This window comes from Neodiprion lecontei, chromosome 7 (genome assembly GCF_021901455.1).
Source record: "Neodiprion lecontei isolate iyNeoLeco1 chromosome 7, iyNeoLeco1.1, whole genome shotgun sequence".
Taxonomy (NCBI): Eukaryota; Metazoa; Arthropoda; class Insecta; order Hymenoptera; family Diprionidae; genus Neodiprion; species Neodiprion lecontei.
In genome coordinates, this window is record NC_060266.1 from 952,177 (window position 1) to 971,152 (window position 18,976).

General features: G+C 41.5%; 5 protein-coding genes across 11 annotated transcripts; 3 read left to right on the forward strand and 2 right to left on the reverse strand.

Annotated features, from left to right (window-relative positions):
- Positions 1 to 3,681: 3,681 nt before the first annotated feature.
- LOC107219475 (nuclear transcription factor Y subunit B-1) lies at positions 3,682 to 10,411 on the reverse strand. 2 transcript variants are annotated; one of them, XM_015657706.2, is made up of 4 exons: positions 10,269 to 10,411; positions 9,913 to 10,046; positions 9,229 to 9,786; positions 3,682 to 4,587 (listed from the first exon to the last, which is right to left on the reverse strand). In XM_015657706.2, exons 2-3 carry the CDS (start codon positions 10,025 to 10,027, stop codon positions 9,242 to 9,244), a joined length of 660 nt encoding a protein of 219 aa, XP_015513192.1. In that variant the 5' UTR covers positions 10,028 to 10,046; positions 10,269 to 10,411; the 3' UTR covers positions 3,682 to 4,587; positions 9,229 to 9,241. The 2 variants fall into 2 exon arrangements, with proteins under 2 accessions (XP_015513192.1, XP_015513191.1); XM_015657705.2 differs by lacking the exon at positions 3,682 to 4,587 and having other exon boundaries at positions 8,218 to 9,786.
- On the forward strand, positions 4,407 to 8,567 carry LOC107219454. Its single transcript, XM_015657679.2, has 3 exons — positions 4,407 to 4,982; positions 7,110 to 7,277; positions 7,379 to 8,567. Exons 1-3 carry the CDS (start codon positions 4,407 to 4,409, stop codon positions 7,880 to 7,882), a joined length of 1,248 nt encoding a protein of 415 aa, XP_015513165.1. The 3' UTR covers positions 7,883 to 8,567.
- Positions 10,412 to 10,474: 63 nt separating the features above from the next.
- LOC107219460 (mitochondrial ribonuclease P protein 1 homolog) lies at positions 10,475 to 13,216 on the forward strand. The gene is made up of 2 exons (XM_015657684.2): positions 10,475 to 11,163; positions 11,238 to 13,216. Exons 1-2 carry the CDS (start codon positions 10,781 to 10,783, stop codon positions 12,178 to 12,180), a joined length of 1,326 nt encoding a protein of 441 aa, XP_015513170.1. The 5' UTR covers positions 10,475 to 10,780; the 3' UTR covers positions 12,181 to 13,216.
- On the reverse strand, positions 12,367 to 18,450 carry LOC107219477 (F-box/LRR-repeat protein 4). 6 transcript variants are annotated; one of them, XM_046745510.1, is made up of 9 exons: positions 18,312 to 18,386; positions 17,784 to 17,838; positions 15,533 to 15,762; positions 15,363 to 15,456; positions 14,837 to 15,293; positions 14,527 to 14,764; positions 14,055 to 14,415; positions 13,665 to 13,992; positions 12,367 to 13,606 (listed from the first exon to the last, which is right to left on the reverse strand). In XM_046745510.1, exons 3-9 carry the CDS (start codon positions 15,755 to 15,757, stop codon positions 13,270 to 13,272), a joined length of 2,040 nt encoding a protein of 679 aa, XP_046601466.1. In that variant the 5' UTR covers positions 15,758 to 15,762; positions 17,784 to 17,838; positions 18,312 to 18,386; the 3' UTR covers positions 12,367 to 13,269. The 6 variants fall into 6 exon arrangements, with proteins under 6 accessions (XP_046601466.1, XP_046601469.1, XP_046601468.1 ...); XM_046745513.1 differs by having other exon boundaries at positions 15,533 to 15,759; positions 18,312 to 18,335; XM_046745512.1 differs by lacking the exon at positions 18,312 to 18,386 and adding an exon at positions 16,013 to 16,142 and having other exon boundaries at positions 17,784 to 17,799.
- On the forward strand, positions 16,456 to 18,569 carry LOC107219478 (glyoxalase domain-containing protein 4). The gene is made up of 6 exons (XM_015657713.2): positions 16,456 to 16,849; positions 17,193 to 17,242; positions 17,399 to 17,664; positions 17,804 to 17,959; positions 18,052 to 18,227; positions 18,353 to 18,569. Exons 1-6 carry the CDS (start codon positions 16,760 to 16,762, stop codon positions 18,479 to 18,481), a joined length of 867 nt encoding a protein of 288 aa, XP_015513199.1. The 5' UTR covers positions 16,456 to 16,759; the 3' UTR covers positions 18,482 to 18,569.
- Positions 18,570 to 18,976: the final 407 nt, after the last annotated feature.

An 18,976-nucleotide genomic window follows, 5' to 3' on the forward strand; every position in this document is an offset into this window, starting at 1 on the left:
TATATCGAATGAAAGTACATATCGCGTAATCGGAGTATAAAGCCGGCAGGTGCAGAATCGTTGCGATTCAATGGGATAATATAAAAATAATATAAAATCTTCGACGTGGTCATTGTCATCGTTATACAATCATCAACGCGAAAAGAGTTTTGATACTTTCCAAATGACAAACAAGACCAACAATAATAATTTGTGTGAATTTTCGACGAATGCCGTGAAACAAACTATCGCCCCATCATCCAAAAAGAGGAACAATATATGTTCCGTACTCGTGACTATTGTACACGTAGTATTCTTACAACTGGACATATAATACGAGTTTGCAACAATATCGTCTAAATCGCGATGTCTAAAATTAACCGAGATATAGATCATTTCTCCATAGTGAGCCGGAGCACCTTACATTATTACCGTGTACGATTATTCGCGCGAATGAAAGTATAAACGTATAACGTACAACGCCACTGTCATCACCGCGTGAGATTGGGAACAAATCCATCCCTGACGGGATCATCGAGTTTGTGATGTATTACTGTATATATTATAAAAAATAGTGATCGAGAAGGGATTCATCATCATCATCATCATCATCATCATCATCATCATCATCATCATCATAATCTGAAGCAAATTATCGAAAGGGTGCCGAGAGTAATTTCGTTGAAGCGAGGGAGCTAACACGGAAAAGCGGAGGGTTGGCGATGGTGGTGGTGGTGGTGGTGGAGGAGGACTGAGCGAAGCCGATACGGCAGGGTTTAGGTTTTAGCGACGAGGTCGGAGGGTCGTTGGGGGTCCGGTAAAGGTTAGGGGTTGAAAATGACAAGTCGGGAATATCGACTAGGGTAGTGGTTTGGACCGGGCGCCGCTCCACTCGGGGGGTTTTACGGTATGCACCTGTGAAGCAGGCAGGCAGGCAGACAGGGGGTTGGTTGCTGTACACAACACACACACACACACACACACACGTGCGCAGGACGTAGGACATGCCTAGCGGCCGTTTAAAAGGTACGTGGTGGTCGTGGTAGGGCAGCAGAGGTGAGCACAGGCAGGTGGATGTAGATGTGCGAAGTGGTTACTGGGGTAGGAGTCGCAGAGTCGCGGGGTGTTCGCGTATTGAGAATAAGAGAGAGAGAGAGAGAGAGAGAGAGAGAGTTGGTGTGCAGTGCCGTGCCGGAGGGTTGACGGCGACGCCAGTGATTGCGCGAATCCCGCCCAGGGCGAATGGCGAACGACGATAATAGTCGTCGTTATCCTCGTCGTCGCCGTCGTTATCCCGTCGATCGCGCCCGTCGTTGGCCTACCGGGATCATTGTTTTCCCGTACCTTCTGAAACACGTTACACGCTGGACTCTGATTTTGTATAAAAAACAGCTCATCCGCATTGCGTGCACATATATATATATATATACATATATATATATATATTATATCGTGGTTAATTTATTCTTCGTATGGTTAATTTTTTTTTTTTTTTCAATTCTCTATACTATATCCCTTTTTCGTGTGACGATCGTCGTTGCTGCACGCGTTATTCAGTGAACCGCAAATTATTATACTTATAATTGTTGTTTTGTAAAAGACCATCGACGTATGATTATAAAAAAAAAAAATCAAATATAGTAAACAACCAAATTAACTCACCGATAATACTCGCACCTTATTTTTCACCGCGTCGCGTATTCGATAATACGGTTACAATAAGAACAATAATAATAGCAACAGTAATAACGAGAATATAATAACAGTTACGGTACAAACTTCAATTGCAGTATATTATATGAAACAAAATACCTGCGTTTAGCAGAAAATCGCGATGACCTATCTGCATGCCTGTACAAGGTATTGTTGTATTTCTGAAATATGCGGATAGGTATAAAACGTACGAATCGCGTGGTTGTAATATTTCTTCAACAACGACGTACGAATATAAGCTGCTTGCGAAACGCTACCCAGTTACCTGCGAAAATGTCGTTATAATTATCGAGCAAATAAGTTAGAAAAGCGGCTGATACACGTAGATACCGCACAGGATCAGAAAGTTCAATGGGAGCTCCCCCCCCCCCCACACCTGTTGGGTTCCCGGTTTCCAAATTCCCCATAACAAGATCTTGCGATAACAACTATAAGCTTACAGGGATGATTTTACTTCCATAATTCGAGGTGTTCCGGGATTGCTAGAGCATATATCCTGACCTGCGATCAACTGCGCAAGTAGGTCGTGTCGACGGTTTTTTTTGTTTTGAAATACCCATGAAAAACCGTACCGGTATAGGCAATAAATTCCACCGCGATACCTGCGTGATAAACGAGTTAAAAAAAAACCTTCCGCGCTGCATCACGACTAGGGTATAAAATAACTATCTGTTACATATATTCTGTGACGCAGGTCGGTTTCGGAGAGTTTCGCGAATTCCGGTATCGAACGTATAACGTACTATGCAGCCTGCAAGGGATGATAAATTCGCCTCTTTAGCCACGCGTTCGCAGTTTCGCAAACATAATTATGCGACTCCAAGCTACGAATTAACCAACGAATTACATTAAACGCCACCAGTCAGCCGTATGTACCCCTACGTATGCGTGTACATACGTCAATGATAACGATGATACGTAGACGTACCCGTGAGAGCGTAAAAAATATCCAGGGACATCTGCAGAGACGCCCGATCCGATCAGGCCGCGACGGATCAAACGGATCGAATATAAAGCCGCTAAGGTTGCCTCGCTCGATAATCTCGCTGGATGTGTTTAGCGGACATGGGGATTTAATTAGCGATTTACTTGTACATATACTTAAGGCCGGCCAGCCAGCCTGCGACTACTAGCCACTCATACACCCACATACCCACACACACAGACATCTCTTATAATCCGCCTCGCTTTCCCTCTTGCACGCACCACGTTCGCTCGTTCGCTGATCGCTCGATACAACACAACAATATACCTACACGTCATACTTACATACTGTATACGTACAACCCTCGACCCCTGCAACCGCCAATCGCTGACCTAGTCACCCACAAAAATTACACCGAATTACCCCGTGTGCCTGTCTCTAATTATCAATTCACGCATACATTGCCTCTGTTGAACGTAATTAATTTTTATACAGCATGTGGGAAGAACGATACGGAGGATATTTTGATAATTAATGTTACAGTTTCCGCAAAGAATGGAATATTTAAATATTTTTATGAAACATCGCGTGCTGTTCTTCTCGGTTGAATAATTACATTCATACGTATTTGGATGTTCCTTAGCATCCGCTTTTGCCGCAACGCAATTATGGCCGCGATCCAGATATTAATTCCTATTCAAAACTATATACTACGTAATTATAATTAAATACAGGAATTTCAATGCATTCGGAATCAGGTCATGTATATACGTATAGTATGCGTGAGTAGGTCGGGATTTGTCGGCCTCTCTGGCGGTGAAAATATTTTCTCTGTATAATACTTGAAATTAACGCCGTGAGTGAATTGTATCATTTTTTCTTTTTGTTTCTTTGCAATTATTCAATTTCATTTTTTACCTTACACGAGAGACAGTTTTATTGTCGTTCAAGTAATAATATAAAATGAAACTGTAATATGTATGTCGTGAAATCCTGTCATTAGTGCTGATATAAAGTGCAGTACTTTGCAAATTTCATAATCTAGAAAAATTAAAAGACAGGAATAAAAATTTATACGTACATATTGAAGCATCGACCACTACCTCTAACACCTAATTACAATTAACTTTTCTCTTAGTACTCGTCTTGAAGCGTGTTACGCTTGAACATGAATGGGTATGTATGTTGTACCTCTCCTCCAAACCGCCTTACACGATTAAATGAACAGAACAACACTACAACCACTACTACTGTTATTACTAGTCTAGTCTAATGAGTTTACGCTGTACGTAAGAGAAACATTCAAAAAATTGATCTATCTCTATCGCTTCTTAATCTTCCTCCACTTGTTTTTGATCAATTAGCGAAGAGCCCCTCTAGAAAAAGTTTGACCACCGCTATCTTGCCTGAATTTTCAAACGTCTCAAGCAGTCTCAGTCTTCCTCCTGAGCCCTCCCCTTCACACCCCCCCCCCCCCCCCCCCCAATCAACGATTTGACCATAAATCCAGCTAGCAATAAACAGGGGGAAAAAATGTTTCTACCATTCCTGCGACATACGAGAAACTCTGCTGAGAAACAGTATTTCCAGAATGCGCACGACTAGAGCAGTGAAGAGTGTAGCAGCTTTGCGTACAACGTCGCAGCGTGCAGTGAACGACGCTCTGACTGCCGATGGGGAATCAATCGCGAGAAGCTAATCGGTTGGCGATCGGTTAGTCATCGTCGAAGGCCGCTAAGGGTGGCCAGGAAGCAAGACTGATTTCACACGAAGACCCTCCGACCCTGGGATGTACGCAGCAGCCGGGGGTGCGAGCATCGCGAGCAGGCGAAAGCAGAAGAGGCTTCTTCTACACAAGCGAGGAGGGAGTGGCGGTGGAGTTGTCGGAGGCGCAGGCAGAGGCGGGGCGTCTTCGGCGGTGACGTCGGGCGAACACCATCACCAGACCCAGGGACAGGGCAGGGGGTTTCCTGGAGGAAATATACACCACCTCAATCATTACAATCATCACAATCATCATAATCAGAGTAATCAACAACAGGCGAGGACAAAGAGCGCCCCATTTCCATCGTCGCGCCAGAGCAGGATCTCGAGACCACCAAACCTCCCTACCCCCCTGCCACCTAGTGCCCAGCACCAGAGTCAGCCCAATAATCAACATCATCATCACCATCATCACCACCATCCGCATCAACAGCAGCAGCAGTTGATACCAGTCTCTCCTATCACTTTCCCAATATCGCCACCGCCGCTATCACTTTCCCTTGAATCTTCCAAATCATTAACTTACTCCGTATCGAAAAGCAACCATTTTCCATTCCCACCACCCCCAGACCTAAGAGTGTCATCTTCTACCGAACTACAGGTGGGTAATTTATTTTCTTCTCTCTTGCTCTCTTTACGCCTATATGTGCTTTTAATACTATACAATCATTATTATCATTATTCATATGATCGTCACAACATTCTGCACTTTTTACCCTTATACATGTCATGCTATGTTACGCATTTGTAACAAAAATATTATATATTAACGGAAATCTGGCTGTCTGGTGGCTTTTACTGCATATGTATTGTTAATTATATTTTATCATGTATGAATTGATGGGTTTTGCGCAGGGAAATAATTGTGGGGAATTTTCGTCCTTTTATCCGTTTCTTTTCTTTTTTTAAATTTTAAATAGTTTTTTCAACTTCTGGGCGTGTAATATCAATGTGTTGTAAGTTGGCGTTTTCTTCATGCTCGTTTCACCGTGCTAATTAAATGGATTTTCTATATACGTATCTATATCTGTCATGTGCTGTTTGCGTAGAAACTGGATATTATATAGTGTCAAAGTTCTTATTGTGCATTTTTGTATTTAGAGAAAATATTCTTAACTTAGAAATGAGACGGCTAATGATTAGCGCGCGGGTGCGTTATAGAGTAAGCGCGATCAGAAATAACTCTCCCACTCTTAACATTGTAAGAACGTTTTAAATCATCGAACAAATCAAAGGACTAAAATTAAAATAAAGAAAATAAAAGAATGAAAGAAACTGTTTTCGCAAATTCCATCAGTTATGCAGCATGTGACACAACTGTATGCGCGTATGTGTGTTTATTGCATATTGATGTTAATCTGAATATACACACACGCGCGCTTACACGCGTTGATATGATAAAATGCAGGTGTTGACGCGATGTAAACTGTTGTTTAAATCTCATACTGTAAATCTAATGAACCTTGAAAACGTAGTAAATACATTAGAGCGTGACGTTGTTGCACTCAGAAACTTATCGTAGAACTGTGTCAGATAATTTTCTAATAAATAATTGTCTAAGGTTCAGTTTAAATCATTGTCAAACGAAAAAAGGTAAGAAGAAAGAAGAAGCCGAATAAAGATGCAACAAATTTTATGTTACAACTACAAGTTGCAGAGAAAAGCTTCAAGAATAGCGAAAGATCGATCGTAGGGCATTGGGGTAAGGAGGCCTCGGTGAAGTGAAGGAGTGATACGTGGCGGTAATCGGATACTAATAAAGTTGTGTGAGAAGGATTGATAAAAAAAATTTTTTTAAATAATAATTTCGCGTCGAGCCAGATAACAACAAGGCTAATAATTATAAGGGTAAATAAGAAATTCCAAGTAACACAAAATTGAGAGAAGAACCAGAGAGATTTCAAGTAAAGAAACAAATTATACACAAACACATATAAATATATATATTTTACACACACACGCGCGCGCGCGCGCACACACACACACACACACACACACACACACACACACACACACATCTAAACACAAATAAGTGAATGAATGAGCGGAATGCAGGCTGCTCTATTAATAAGAAGGGAGAAGCAGCGATTAAGGGGGGGTAAGGGAGGTGGTGTAAACTTTAGAGAACTACCTTCGAACTTGGCCACCCGGCTTATTCCGCCACTACCCCGCTACCCCCCTAGATCCTACATATACGGGGTGAGTACACTGCGAATTAGCCTATTCCATTTTCACGTATAGATCGGACGCGCTTTCGACCTTTCTTCCTCGTACATGCCTTGGTGTGTTCGACATGTGTACGCATATACATAACGTGATATGTGTACGCACGAGTATAATAGGCGGATATATGCCTGTAACGATATTTCTTCCTTACTTTCTCTGGCTTGTTTTTAAAATTTGTCAATTATTTATGTAAGCAACGTGTCGTGTCTGTGTAATTTTGTAATCTAGTTGTTCATGTCTAAGAGGTAAGTAAGATGTAATACGGTGTTTATATCCCTCGCGAATGTAGAAACACCCAGAAGTCTACATACTATGATCCCGAACGAACATCTGAATAATTTCAATTACCAGCTGATGTGAAATTTCCTCTAAATCGTGATTTGTAAATCAGACATAAATACGTGGTTGATAATTGGAAAGCTGGTCCACTCCCTCCTACGTATCCTGTCCTAATCAATATTCGTTCAACTACGCGTCTGAAAGCGAATTTTGACGATTTCAGTGCAGCGGACAAAGCCAGGCTCAGGGTAAAGCAGCATGGCAGGGATGCAGCAGACCATCGCCCCTTCCTCTAACACCCGTATCACCGATCGGTTCACGCGCCGGCGACGGTCTCAACTACAAGACGAAACAGTGCGAGGCACACCGACGATGGATGAAAAGAAACAGGGTAGGTAACTTGGCGTATTTTCAAGCAACGCTTACCAGTTCATTTCCAATCGCAACGAACGCAACAAAAGACTTGGAAGTCGAAAACTATTCTATTCCCAGATACGGGACGCCAGCTACTGCTACGGAAGCAGCGGAGAGGAAGAAGAAGACGGGCAGGAGTGGGGTGGCGGTCGACGGAGAGGTGAAGTTAGCGCAGCAGTGAACACGGTGCTCTATGCCGGACTTGGGACGACGGCTTTGGGTCTGGTGATATCGTTTGTGGGCACGGGTGAAAAAGGGTTCCAGAGTTCGGAATTGAGGCTGGTGGGTCCGTCTCTCCTGTGCGCAGGCTTGCTGTGTTGCCTGTTGCGAGTGTTGCTGTGTCTGTGCCTGTGCCACTGCGGTAAATGCCAGTGGAGTTCGTCGTCGTCGTCCGCTGTGGCGAAAGGTGATAAATTGGAAAAGGCTTCGGCGAAGGAGCAGAACAATGTTCCGCCGGCTCCTTCTCTTCTAACTGCTTCCCTCCTGCCGCCGCTCAGATCAGCTGCCGCGACCGTTTCTCCTCCCCCTCCAGCGGCGAAAGGGCGAGAGCTTCTTCTGTCGGCGGCTCAACTATCCGAATGACCGTCTACTTCAGGGTCCAAATCGTAGAGAAGAAGAATGCTTGGAAAAGCCATCCCGCCACCAAGTTTCCCAGATATACTCTCGACTAAACAGATGCCTCTGACAATGTTTTTTCTACGATTATCCAAATAATCTCTTTATAGTGTAACGGAACGGAGTGATATGTTATACGTACATTAATATGACAAATTCGAATTGACTACACCTAAGCCGCGTGTTCTTTTTCTAAAGATTATTATTGTTAATCCAATTCAATATAATCTATTGATATTAAATATCCGTTATTACTTTTTAAGCTAAATTGCATAAGCAATAAGAATTTGATTTTTTTTTTAACTCACTAAGCCTGCTCTATAATCTAGGTGCGGCACCATTTTTGCAAATTATACTATAATAGGTATACAATCACGACTGAGCTTGACAAATAATCGCGTCAAGCTGGAAAATCAAAGTTATCAAATATACCATGGACTTGTCTCATAATTTTTAATTGTTTGTTCTATTTTTTTGATTGTTCTTCTTTTGGTTCATTATAAATATGTGTATGTACTATACAACTTTTCTGCTTTTTTTTTTTTAATTCAAACTCTTATTCAAAGAGTCCGGAGATTTGAAAATTAGATGCTACTGCCCATATACTTCCGTGACGTTAATACCATTGAAATTAGGGCAAATTAAATTTTCTCACATATATGAAAAAATTATGCCTGTTGGTTAAAAGAAAAAAATTTGACATGTATACATACGTACATATATATATATATATCATACCGCTACGTTAATTTATCACATTGCTAAGAGTAGAACAAAGTTGAGGAAAAGAATAATAATTATAACAATAATAATCAGCACTGGTGTGTACGAATAGACAAGCAAAAGATATTAGATACCAATATCTACTGCCTAGCGATTTTAGGGAGTATGTTATATATACTATGATTGAAATAATATAGGAATTTTATTTATAAAAGAATCTTCCTTCGCTTGAAAAAAAAGGAACCAGACAAAAGAAAAATTCATGGTTATAAAGAAAAATTGTTGTTACTTTCATAAGAAGCCGGAGGCGGCGCGTAGATAATTAATATTTCAGTAAGTGTGACATATCTTAAAAGAAAGAAAAAAAAGGCAAGAAAGCAGAAATCATAGTGATGATAATAAATGAAATCTTTATAAATAAAAAAAAAAAAAAAAATATGAAAAAACGGAACTTCCCCCCTACCATTCTTTTAATCATAGACATATTTCGAAAAAAGACGAAGTAGCAGGTCTTTAGAGTTCATCAATTCAGGCCCCTGCTTCAATCTTGTGAAATTAAATGTCAGCCTTGTAAAATATGTATAAGATACCTTAGCGTATTACTCAGGAAAGTTGAAATTGCATTTGATCAGGAGGTGCGTAGCTGTATATAACGGGAGCATCCGAAGTTGTGGCATTGCCAGTAGTCGTAGCAATGGTGAACAATTGGTCGTCGTAAATGGTGCTTTGCTGATCAACCGACTTTCCATTACCGGGCACAACGCCCGGACTAGATCCCGGATTATCGCCCTTGGTAGCCTCTCTATACTTCTGTAGATAGACTTTGAGTGGCTCTACGTAATTGTCAAAGCCGAGGGTGGTCATAGCAAACAGTATATCCTCTCCGTTAATGGTCTTTCTCTTTTCCATGTGGCACCTGTCGCTCGCTTCGGATGTTATGAAAGATATAAACTCAGATACGCATTCCTGAACACATTCCCTGGCATCCTTCGCTATCTTGCCAGCTTCCGGTATTGCTCGTTTCATTATTTTGGCTACGTTAGCAATCGGCAGAAAGCGATCCTGCTCCCGCAAAGGACACCCACCACCTCTTCCCTGCAGAGGATCTCCTCCTCCGTGGTTCGAGTCGTCTGTATTTTCAGGATCATCTGTCGCCGGTGATAATTATATGATAAATTGCATAGCTACTAATTGTTGAAGCACCGTCAACGACATCGTTTTGTTTTTGGAAACGCATTAAGGTCTTCGTACTCTACAAAAAATGTTCAACGTACCTTCCAAGTCATCGGACTGGACACCGATATAAGAAGCTCCCACGCCTCCACCGCCAAGAAACGCTGAAGTGCCAAGTGGCCCACCGTCATCGCCACTTTCCCCGCTGTTTTCCATATTCGGTATTATCCTTAGGCTGTGAAATAGGTTAACGAGAATTAGTCCGTCATTGACAATCTCATTTTATGCATTTTCAATAGAATAACTTCGCTTTGAGCATATTTGACGTTTCTACGTCAAGCATAAAAGCGTAAATAAAGGCATCTAGGTTAGGTTATACTATTATTGTCAACGTGTAATTATCCAACAGTTTGCTCGATGTGAGTTAGGGTGATTTAATCTGTTCTGTTCAACTTACGGCTGTATTTCCTCGTCTGTTTATACACGAAAGGATAAAAAATTGTCCGTATCAGTTTTGTATTTGCTAACACAATTTGCAATATCCTCGATACGCGTCCGTCAAGCAGAGTCGACAACCACCAACAGGTGACGCAGTGAGTCTGGCGTAGCCTCAGCATTTGGACTGTTTTCACGGGATCCGTAGTGTCTTAAATTGTATTCTACTCCGTGGTCCGCTTTCACGCACTTCAACGATTTTCCGTATTACACAAAACAAAATAAGCAGACGAAGGCGTTCGAAGTATTAAAACTCGCGAACCCTTTTCTTGTAAACTGCCAAACTACAAAAGTATAATCACGTTGGCTCGATTATCAAGAGCTGTCAATTCGGAATATTTAGAGAGGAGTAATAAATTGGAAAGAATGTTAGGTTAAGAAATAATCGCGGTGCATGCGGCAAATTCAACTTGGCTACAAATGAATCGAAAATCCTGATTTTTTGATAGCTATAAAACTTCCAAATTAGCCAATATGTTTAATCGAGTACTGCGTTGTCTGACATTGACGAAAAAGCCGCTGAGGTGGACCGCAAGACGAAATTGCCGGCCGGCGATCGAGGCACAGCTGAGTGCCTGCGATATTCTCCACACGTCGAAAAGACGTTTTTGTACGAAAGTCGGCAAGATATCCGAAGAAGGCGAGACACAGGAGAATCTGGAGAAAAATGTCACAATATCTGTAAGCGGCGAACAGCTTCAAGCTATGATGGACTCGGACCCGGAGATGGAGAAACTTTACAAAGTGATCCAGCTCGAAGTCGAGGTGATGAGACAGAACGGCAGACTGATACCCAAGGAGCTAAAGCCTCAACATTGGTTGCAATTGATCAGGCATGAAACGAGATCTGCGAGAAGGTAATTTTGTTTAATATGTTTTTACATTAAAAATGATCGGAGATAAATAAGAACTTGTCAATTTCAATTTGCAGTCGATATCTGATGTACCTCTTCAAGCTTGAAATGACCCAAGAAAACTTTAGGAAGAAAAAAGAACTAGCCAGGATAGAGAGGGAACAGAAGCTGCAGGAACATGGGAGGGAAGAAGTCGATCAGATGGCGTATAGGCTGTTTAAAAACACAATTTTCCTGCGAATATACGACACAGCGATGAATCGCTTCTACCACTCGCGTATGATGATGGCCAAGATCCATGGTCCTGAAGTGATAATAGACCTCGGATACGACAAACACATGACAGTGCGCGAGTCGTCAGAATGCGCCAAACAGCTCGTCTTCTTGTTTGCGGAGAATCGCGTACTCCGAGATCCATTTTACATCACCTTTTGCAATGTAAATAAATTTTCGGTAGTTATGGAAAAGTTTTACAGATCTGTACCAAATGCCAACGAGCCTGATTTTCCACTAGAAATAAAGGAATGTTCGTACACCGAGCTCTATGACAAAAAGAAGCTGGTCTACTTGACGCCGCACTGCAACACCGAAATGACAGAGTACGAACCGGACTCCATCTACATAATAGGCGGAATGGTGGACAAGACAAACAACCAGCCCCTCTCTTTGGCAAAGGCAAAAAAAGAGGGTCTGAGAATGGCCAAATTCCCTCTAGACAAGTACTTGCTATGGGGTTCAGGCTCTGGCAAACGTTTGCCACTTAATCATGTGCTAAGAATCTTGGCGGATATCAGGACCACCGGAGATTGGCATAAGGCCTTGAAACACGTCCCTCTTAGGAAGTTGGAAAGGCCTCTTGACCAATTACAAACTGGCAAAGTTCAGTTTCCGCCCCAAACTCCCTCATGGGTTAATACTGAGCTTCAAAGAAAAAGACAATACGTGCCTACGAAAACGAAAATCGGACACTCGCTGAACACGTCATACACTTTTCGAGACAGACAAAAGAAAAGTTCGTAATAAATAACGGATTGTAAATAATGTGACCAGGATTGTTGGTTATGACAAATGAGAACAATATACTGATCATTAGTGCAGACAGGCTAACACTTACTTCCACCTTTATATTATCAATGAAATCCTGCGGCACGGTTACCTCTAATAAAAAAATTCCTGTAACAAAAATGAAATAATTTAGATATATCATTCAATTAATACCACAGTGTATTTTTATGTTTTGTCAGTGTACAGACACCATATTTTTTTTTTCTAAGGCCCCAGAGGTACAATTGTTTTCCAGATTTATTATATTAGCTGCGTTTGATATGTACAATTTTATATCGTGTCTGTGGATCTTTTTTCAGTCACATGATGCAGGAACGATTGCTTCGAAGAGTGGAAAAAAAGCACATGTTTGATCAGTCTTTTGGACGGAAAGAACTCTGCTCTTAAGTACGCACTACTCCATACGCATGTACTCACATAGGTATATCTACTCGAACGAAGATCTCAAGCTTAGAAGAACGTGAGCTAATATGAAGATAATATGACACCACGGCAATTCGACACTTCAAATTTGAACTAAATATGTAGAATATCCTAATCATTCTTAATAGTGATGATGTATATTGCTTATCATCCCAGAGAAAAGTTTTTCAAGGAGATACAGTGTAGACTTGATAAAAATTAACGATTATAAAATATACTCGCGTCTATCAATAATGTCACGATAATAAATAATAATAAAACAATCTTTATACGAATAAAACAATAAACCGGAAGAGGTTGTTGTTGCTTGCTGAAAAATTTCGAGTCACCTTCTAATAAAATATTCCCCGACGCATCGTCACTCGTCCACCAAAATTTATTAATCCAAGTCGATTTCGCAAGCTAGTGAAAATTCGTTTTTCAAATGATTTCCTGGTGCAAAGATGTAAAATGTCACCGAAAATGGAACTGATCTACAAGGGAAAAAACCAAGCAGACCATCCGACAAAACTCCAATGGTTATACGTTGTAAAGACGGGAATTTCGGACTATTGCAAGGTGACATGGTCAAAAAAAAAAAGCAACTGATAAACGGACGAACAGAGCAATAACATCGATGAACTATGTAAAAACCGATCCACTTGCTTGAAAACTACGCTTAATAGATACATGAGGATAAAGCTGACGCCATTCGTGTATCTTCATATCGCTTATACCTTCGCAAAAGCTGAGATCCATCATTTCCAGCTGAGTGCAATATAATAAAAATCGTAGACATATTTCGGGAGTAAGAGATCTTGCGCCAAGGAAATCCAACTGTCTGAGTTTAGAGCAGGCTAAAAACGGCTCGAGGTCACGATCGGTGAGGCCGCGAAGAGCAGCGAGAAAGACCTTCTCCAGATTCTGACAGGACGCAGCCAATGCTCTTAGCGACTCCCCTGGAGCTCCCATGCCTAGGCTGAAATTAGTCAAACTTCGAAGTTCCCGTTTTTTAAAAAATTCTCCTTCATACTAACCACCATCCGAAGTCGACCTCTCTAAGCATCGTGCAACGAGCGAGGGCTCTAACTCCGTGGGGCGTCAGGCTATGGCTCTTCCAGAAATCAACGCTTTCGAGGTGAGGACACGAGTAGGCAACCTCCATCGCGATATCGTCCATGTTATGAACGTGGTCGCAAGCGGCAAGGTTCAGGTGGCGCATGCCTCGATTTCCCTTAAGAATCGCGCACAGCGACGGCGTCTGAATCAACGTTCTGTAAAGTTCGAGACGTTCGAGCTGCTGCAGGTTTGCCAGAGGCCAAAATCCGTCCTTAGTTATCTCCACGCAGTTGCGAAGGCAAAGTTCTGTGCGTCGAACGATAACGGTCAATTAATCTTTTACGATTGAGAGATGAAAACGTAAATACCTTTTAGGTTTCGGCAGATCATGGAAACCTTCAGTATCACGGAATTGTTGACAAACTGGCAGGAATTGAATCTAAGGTGCGTCAACTGATTTCCGCTGGACGTGAGAAATTCCTGAATGTCTTTAGATGTTATCGTGTTGTAGTTGCCGCACCAGGAGAGATCTAGACGCTGAAGATATTGGCACCTCGAGGCCAGCGTTTCAAGCGCGCTTGTGTCAATACAGTACCAATATGGTTTCAAGTTTAGGCTGGTATAGAGAAGTGCATCTCTTGCTATATTGTTGAAATGCCGATTAACTTGACAACAGCGACAGAGAGATCTGAGATCGAGATTTCTAAGAATCTTCAGTACCGCTTCGTCCTGCAGGTTTGTGAAATAAATGCTTGTAATTGAATTATACTAAAAATTTGTGGCTAATTTATTTCATTACTGTTCTATTAAGAAATGTATTAAAACGGAAAAAACGCTTACGGGCAACACAGAAAAACTGCCGCAAATATCACCCGACTGTAACGAACTCCCAGTCTTGTTTCCAGCCACTGCACTTCTTGAGGAAGTTGAAAGATCGATGTCCTGCATCAATTTTGGAAAGTCTTCCTGGAGAAACCTGTGCAGACTGCTAACTGCTTCTTCGATTGGCGGTATGCAGTGGTAGTCAGTTCCTAGCCTGTCAATTATGGTCCCCTTGTGTATCCTACCCGTAACATTTCTGCAAAATCAAAAGTTTGCCAGTTCGAGTTTGGAAATGACGAGAAACACGGTGCAAAACTGGATCACATACCTGTTCGAGAGTTGACAGTGCTTGTAAAACGTGTTTTTCAGCTCCCTTAAATCTTTGTGTGTCTGTAAATAATCTGGCGTCAGATTATAAACGTCATCGCAATCAAGGGTACTGTCGTTGAGCTGCCGAAGCAAGGTGCTCAAGTTTTTATTGTTGAATCTAAAGTGGGGTTGAATAAATTCCGAAGTGCCGATGAGGAGGACGGCATCCAGCTCTGTGTAATAGTCCTGCTTACTGTGGTTGAACTCCAGTCTAAGCATCTTGGTCTTGAAACAGCATGGCTGTAGAGGGGGAGAAAATATCCTTGGCTTGTGTGAAACTACCTGCGGCAGCCCTCTCCAAAGACGGCTCCACTTTCCGCTGCTATCGGCAGCCCAAATTCCAACAACGCTGCCCGGGTTATAAGTCTCATATATGGACACTCTGATTGGATAAACCTCACGATCGTACGCCACATCTGTAACAGGGTTCAATTATCAGTAATAAAGAATATGGATCGTCATTGTTGTTGTTGTGGTCTCCATACCTATGTAGTCCTGGCAGACGACATTGTCATTGTTCTGCGGCATGTAATCAACTAGTCTGGATGGCGCCTTGTCCCACCAGCAGCCGTACGTTCTCTAGAAATAATTATAACAGATTACAGAGATACTGAGGTTAAGCGGATGAGAATTATACCGGCAAATGATGTCTTACCATGACAAATGCCTGAGGAAAATCACCATAGTCGGGAAACTTGCTCGGGTTACCAGCTATGTTGTACGCCGTGTAGGATATGCTTTTATCACTTCCGTACTGTGAGCTGAAGTGTTGCACCTTATTCACGAATTGCTCGGTAAAAATAATCGAGTCATCATTTTCCGCTCCTTTGTTACTCGACACTGATATCCACTCGGATTTAATCTCGTCGCAGGACACCATTGCTGCTTTTGTGGAGCGTGAAAAATTAAACTTTACTATTTTTTGTATGGTATATCATACTACTTGACAATAGCGTCTTTCAGGCTTTCGGGTTGAGTTGGGTTGTATTAGGTTGGGTATCGTCGTAATGCACCGCCAATGCTTGGCATGTTTTCGATCATCGTCGTGAAGATGACAGCGAATTACCGCGAACGACGGAACGCTGGGATTCTGGACTGTTAAAGAAGCTGATTATATTTAAATACGTATTATTACTTTTTCGTGTGCGGATCAATCATACAGCGAATTTCCGGAGTTTTTTTTGCGAGGACCATTCAAGCTTCTCACGAAGCTTCCCTTCGGACATTACGGAGTGAATATAAGCGTGAAGTTTGCCGGGGAACAGCTGCAAACATCCAGGAACAATTACGAATTGCGGGCTGAACGAAACGGCGGCAATTACGAACAGCTGAGAGTTTATGCAACATGAATAGATTACGATCGGAATTTATTACAGATTAGAAACCCATTTCGAAATCTCTCATGCGATAAGGATTCAGCGAAAGATATCAGACGAGCATTAATTGTCTAATAAAAGCTAGTACAACGTGCGATTAAGAACGAGATACGCGCGTCTACGAAATGGAACGTGTATTTCTATCTGATTGTTTTCAACAACAATTAACCACTGATATTACATATCAGCGCAATTAACACACTGTCTCAGTAAATGTATATATCCATAATGAAGCACGTCTGTAACGGTGACCTCGACTGTGGTTAGAATTCTTTGAGCGCTTTAGAACCATCTCGTCGATAACAACAATGGCAATTATACCCTCGAGGAAAAACCACTTGTCAGCGGTCGAAATGATCGAATAGACCAGAAAAATCGCTCACACGTCATAAGGACGAGCCGGTATCTCCCCAGTGCGTCAATCTTGTTGAAGAAAAGCGAAAGCACGAAGAAAATATTGTGAAGATAAATTCGAAATCGTTAAATTGAATATTTTACCAACAATAATGGTAAACGCTCGCGCCCTTCATTTCGTGTTCAAAATTGGTGAACGTAAACTGACTGCAAGATTCTACCGCGAAATACTCGGAATGAAGGTTAGAATTTATCAATTCATTGTTACAGGTATTTTACAATCACGGCCATTGCATAAACGTTGAAAACATAATTTTGATACGTCAATTATTATGATTATCTTATTGCACACCAGTTACATTTTATATAATACAAATAGATTTTTTCTCATCGCTATAGCGTCGTTCACATCTTAAATCCGTTTTCTATTAATTTCGAAACACCCTGCAGCCCTTTATCACGTTTGAAATTTTCACAGTACCGTAACTAGGGACGAAAGGACCCTGCCATACATTTGTTTTATTTCATTTTTCTATACACAGAAATATGGGCATTGATTTTTTTTTTTCTCTCTTTGTATTCCAGGTTCTGAGACACGAGGAATTCTCGGACGGTTGCGAAGCTGCTTGCAACGGGTTAGCTGTTGACTAAAAAATATAAACCTAGTCTGAAGACAGTCCCTTTCCTTTTCCATCAATTGTTCTTTCTCATATAAATTACGATCCTCGCTATCATTTTCAGTACGATAATTTCTTTGTCCACCGTCATTTTTATTTTTACCAAATTTATAGGCCCTACGCCAATCGCTGGAGCAAAACTATGGTCGGCTACGGGCCTGAGGACGATCACTTTGTTGTCGAACTGACGTACAACTACGGTATTGATTCTTACGAAAGAGGCAATGACTTTAAAGGGATAACGATTAGATCCAAGGAAGCGATTGAAAGAGCAAGGTCTTCAGGATGGCCGGTGCGAGAGGAGGATGGGAAATTCGTGCTTGAAGCACCGGGTGGTTACAAGTACTACGTTATTGACGAACCGCAGCCTGCTGATAGAGGTAACGGGAATATAGAGCTCTGTATTTTTCCCTGATACAGATTCTTATACTATCTGATTTACTTTTAGTTTACGCATCGGTCTAGCATGTCTCTCTGCTTATAAACTTGTGATATTTACCACCTCGTCATCGCTTTCAGATCCGGTCGAGAAGGTCACCCTATCCAGTTCCAATCTAGAACGTACAATTGCATATTGGAAGAATATTCTCGGCTTGAGAGTCTACAAGCAAGATGATCGCAAAGTTCTATTAGGATTCGGCCACAATCAGACCGAGCTTGAGTTTGAGGATATTGGTGAGACGGCCGGCCATTCTGGGTTTAATTTAACACAGTCACAGATCGTAAGTTCTGAGATTTGGGACTATAAAGTGGTGGATGATTTCCAGGGACTGAGGTGACACATGCAAAGGGTTATGGGCGGATCGCATTTTCAATTCCATACGAGAACCTGCTGCGCCTTAATCAGACTGTAAAGGAAGCAAACCAAAAGATTCTCACAGATCTTGTAAAGCTTGATACGCCAGGAAAAGCTAGCGTTACTGTCGTCATTCTTGCCGATCCGGTAATTTCTTTGTTTTGATAAATAGAATCGTTTGTCGAGGATTCGAATTTTGCGAATGTTATTGCATTAGCGCAGTGAGTTTACCTTGAATCAATATGGACTCGTTTGAACCATTCATCTTTCAGGATGGCCACGAGATTTGCTTCGTCGACGACGAGGGCTTCAGGCAACTCTCCGTGCCTGATTATCCTAGCGAAGCTATCCTGGATAGATTTATCGCCAAGGAAGACAAAACTGCTGGCGTGACTGCGTAGATACGCATTACTGAAATGAAAAAATATTGTTTAATCAATTATAACTGTCTAATTGTGCTGTTGAAATATAAATTGAACGTCGATATTAGTTGTATATGTATATTCTGTTTATGTCACAGGTAAGAGTAGGTATAGTACGTATGTGTGTGTGTGTAGGCTGAGCAGTAGCGTACCGGCAGGTAGATCGGCGCAGTGCGTATTGCGAGTTAGCTCTGAACGCAGCGTTTGCTGGACAGCTAACATTTGTATTTAAAATAATATTAGTAAAGATCCGGGTCTTAATTAAAATAAACTGCAGTATAAATAAAATAAAATATCCTGTGTACATTTTTTATTTTACTTCCACAACCTATATCATGTGCTAAAATAGAAGTCGGGACTGCTATTTTTTTAATCAAAAGACTAACTAAACAGTACCTAATTTGTAAGTCCAAGTATGGTCAAAGATACAATGATTATGCTTTGTTTACGAAAGTAATTTTAAGCTTTGTTATG